A 3,823-nucleotide genomic window follows, 5' to 3' on the forward strand; every position below is an offset into this window, starting at 1 on the left:
TTGGGGCCAGGTGGGGGGAAGATCTTGATCAAAAGGGATAAATGTAAACCTGAATAAAGAAAACCTCGTTTAAAATGCGGTGGGGCTGGGGGGGTGTCTCACTTAGGACCGCTCCTGGTCAGCTGTGGACAGCAATGGGAAGACTCCCATTCTACTACCCCAGCAGGAGGAAAATAGAGATTTTCTCCCCCTTTGCCAATAAGCCCAGCCAATGAGAAACTGTCACAACTCGGCCAACTCACCACCTCCCGCCTTCCAGTAGACCTTTCAAAGCAGCCCCCCCCTACTCCCTCCTTTTTCTCAGGTGGTGTTTCTGTCTAACCCCCTGGCGTCGCCCAGGGTTTCACCACAGCTTGCCTGTCTCCAATAATGTTGCTTTGCTATTCCTGAATAAACCCAATTTGTTGGTAAAATAATTGCCTGTTCTGTTGTGAAGGTGGACAAAGGGTTTGTGCCTCTGAGGTCTGACAACCAAGCAGGGCTAGAGGCTGCAATCGGCAAACCCCAAGGCCCCTGGGAGCTTCGGCAGCGGGTGCCCTCGCCCTCGCCCCCCCCCCCCCCGCCCTCCTCCTCGCCCCCGCCCCCGCCCTCGAGCCCCCAGCGCCAGGCCGAGGATCCGCACGTCCTGCGGGAGGGCGGCGGGCGCAGGGGGGCGGGGGGCTCGGGCGGGGCGGGGGGCGCCGGCAGGGTTCGGGTCCCGCAGGGGAGTGGGGAGCCGGACTTCCGGAGCGCGGTGAGTCAGCACTGGGGCGGGACGGGGCGGAACGGGACGGGGTGGGAGGGACGACCCTTAATAAGGCTGGAGGCCTGGCCGGGGCCTGAGCTCTGCCGCCGCCGCCACCGCCGCCGCCACCGCCACCGCCACCCGCGCTGCAACCAGTGAGTCCCTGCCGCCTGGGCCTGCTTGGGGAGGGGCTGGTGCTCCCGGGGTCCTCGGAATGCTCCCGGCTGGAGGCCGGACCGCTGGCTCCGGGTCAGAGTTCCTGGAAGGCCCTGCAAGGCCGTGCACCCCCTCCGCCCCTCGCCGCAGCGCCGGGATGGGGATCCAGGGGGCCCACGGGGCCAGCAGCGTGCAGGTGGGGCTTGGGGGGGAGCGGGGAGGGCTGGGCGCCTCCAGTGCAGAGACGGGCTCCTAGGGTCCCGGGGTGAGCACAGCAGGAAATGAGGCTCCAGGGATGACAGATTGGTGCTCGCTCTCCCTCTGTAACATCCTTCCGCCGGCCTCTAACAAACTTCTCTCCCTCTGCTGCAGTGCCACCCTACACCATCATCTACTTCCCTGTTCGAGGTAGGGGCCCCATGACTGGGAGCTGAGGGAGACAGAGGTTGGGGCTGCAGCCCACGCCCCTTTACCCCCTGAGGGAGAGCCCAAGACCTCCACCGCACCCCTCCATCACGTGGGTACTAGCTGGGGCCTCCTTCCCTGTGCCCCTGAGCTCCCTAGGCTGGAGTATCCAGCCTCCTCACCGTGGCTAATCCCCTCCCTAGTCCAGTGAGGTCATTGGAGCAGTCCCTGCCCCCATGGGCCCTCCCGAGGGTGCTATGAGCCTGGGGTCTCTGCACACATCCAACCAGCCAATTCCCCTTCCCCCAGGGCGCTGTGAGGCCATGCGCATGCTGCTGGCTGACCAGGGCCAGAGCTGGAAGGAGGAGGTGGTGACCATGGAGACCTGGATGAAGGGCTCACTCAAGGCCTCCTGTGTGAGTGACTGTGCCCAGAGGGGGTCAGGGGCTGGGCCACTGTGGGGCAACGCCACTCTGGGGCAGCCAAGCTCAGCACTGCTGACAGAGCTGTGCCACCCTCCAGCTGTACGGGCAGCTCCCCAAGTTCCAGGACGGAGACCTCACCCTGTACCAGTCCAATGCCATCCTGCGACACCTGGGCCGCTCCCTTGGTGAGTCTTGAGGCTGCAGGTGGCCCAGGGCAGGGGTGGAGAAGCATCAGCCCAGTGTTCCCTCACATCTTGGTGCCTGCCCTCTGAACCTCTTTCACTTAAATCAAGCTGCCTGGTAACACCATGGAATGGAGGCAACAGAGGCATGAGGAGGTTATATAAATTGCCCACTGTCAACCCCAGGTCTGCCTACCTTGCACTGCCACACTGGCTCTTGCTAAGTTCTGAGCACTTAGTACTATGCATCAGGACTGTCCTTTCTGGCCACATCTTCCTTCTCACCCCCTGGCTGTGCCCACAGGCAATGGCCTGGCCTGGCAGGAGTGTGTCAGGTGGCTAGTTCTGCATTTTGCTCTCCTGCCACCCAGGGCTCTACGGGAAGGACCACCAGGAGGCGGCCTTGCTGGATGTAGTGAACGATGGTGTGGAGGATCTCCGCTGCAAATACGCCCTCCTCATCTACACTAACTATGTGAGCCCAGGCACAGGGTGTAGACACGGGAGGTGGGCACAATGTGGGGGGGATTGGGAATGGGGATGGTGCGAACAAAGGTGTCCTGTATTCTCACCCTATTTCTCAGCCTTCATGTGGCTCTGGCCCAGCCTTCCTTCTGAGTCAAGGTCCCTGGGCTGGGTTGGGCTCAGTGCCAAGGACCAGGAACTGTTAGGAACGAGACCTAGCCCTCACCCTCACTGCTGGGGGTGGACCCAGTCAAGTAGAGGGCAATGGCACAACCTGCAAGGGCAGGAGCCATACCTGGTTCCTGATAGCCTGGTCTGCAGAGGGCAGGGCTTGGAGGAGGAGGAGCTGCAGCCAGCCCCTGAAAGGGAGTGCTGGCACTTCCAGCGGCATAAAGTATGAAGACATGGAGTGCATTTGGGGATCTGGGACCAGAAGAGCAGAGGCAAGTCATGTGTGTACCTATAGGAGAGGGAGAGGGAAAGTCAGGAGTTGGAGCTGGAGCTGGATGAGCAACCGGTCCAGGCCCCGAGAGCCTTGATCCTGCTGGTTGGATAACCGCTGATGGGAGTGGGGGGAGCCACCGAGGAGTCAAAGCAGAGCCGTGTCCAATGTGAGGTCTAGAAGGATCTTCTGAGGCTTTTGGAGTAGGGATCATGGAAGAGGTGGAAAAGTGGGAATGGTGTAGAGAAGAATCAGCAGCTGACCTGGACAGGATGTGGCAGTGGCTTGTGGTTGAGGAGTGAGCAGAGGAGCATCAAGGGCTCTGACCTGGGTGGGTGGTGATTCACTGAAATGGGGGGCAAACAGAAGGGGCACCTGAGGGCTGGGGCAGGGGCTGGGGCAGGCAGCAGTGAGGATCAGGAGGGTAACATGCAGCGGTATCTTTCTGGCAGGAGGCAGGAAAGGAGGAGTATGTGAAGGCATTACCAGGTTACCTGAAGCCTTTTGAAACGCTGTTGTCCCAGAATGAGGGGGGCCAGGCCTTCATCGTGGGCAACCAGGTGAGCATCTGACCCTGTCCTACCCCCTCTGCACCGTTCTCTTCTTAAAGATGGTACATAGATGCAGAGGGAACGCATAAACGCTTTACTCAGCAAAACTAGGCAGACTTAGGGAACAGCTCAGACTCCCTGTCCCCGCTGACCGCCATGCCCCCATCTGCTGAGTCCCTGGCCCCCTGCCCTCTGCCCTGCAGATCTCCTTCGCGGACTACAACCTGCTGGACTTGCTGCTGATTCACCAGGTCCTGGCCCCCAACTGCCTGGACTCCTTCCCCCTGCTCTCGGCCTATGTGGCGCGCCTCAGCGCCAGACCCAAGCTCAAAGCATTCCTGTCGTCCCCCGAGCACGTGAACCGCCCTATCAATGGCAACGGGAAGCAGTGAGAGCTTGTAGAACCCTGGGCGGGAAGCTGGGGGGCTGCCTGACTTCCTTTCTCCCTGACCAATAAAATTTTCAAGTGAGAA

At 60.9% G+C, this 3,823-nt stretch overlaps 1 protein-coding gene across 5 annotated transcripts; it reads left to right on the forward strand.

Annotated features, from left to right (window-relative positions):
* Positions 1-604: 604 nt before the first annotated feature.
* Positions 605-3,823, forward strand: LOC112924174 (glutathione S-transferase P). 5 transcript variants are annotated; one of them, XM_072758510.1, is made up of 7 exons: positions 605-733; positions 1,253-1,397; positions 1,595-1,701; positions 1,808-1,895; positions 2,264-2,367; positions 3,252-3,359; positions 3,554-3,823. In XM_072758510.1, the coding sequence occupies exons 3-7, from the start codon at positions 1,609-1,611 to the stop codon at positions 3,740-3,742; spliced, it is 582 nt and encodes a 193-aa protein (XP_072614611.1). In that variant the 5' UTR covers positions 605-733; positions 1,253-1,397; positions 1,595-1,608; the 3' UTR covers positions 3,743-3,823. The 5 variants fall into 5 exon arrangements, with proteins under 5 accessions (XP_072614611.1, XP_072614613.1, XP_025860056.2 ...); XM_072758512.1 differs by having other exon boundaries at positions 608-733; positions 1,253-1,288; XM_026004271.2 differs by having other exon boundaries at positions 726-879; positions 1,253-1,288.

This window comes from Vulpes vulpes, chromosome 5 (assembly GCF_048418805.1).
Source record: "Vulpes vulpes isolate BD-2025 chromosome 5, VulVul3, whole genome shotgun sequence".
Lineage (NCBI taxonomy): Eukaryota > Metazoa > Chordata > Mammalia > Carnivora > Canidae > Vulpes > Vulpes vulpes.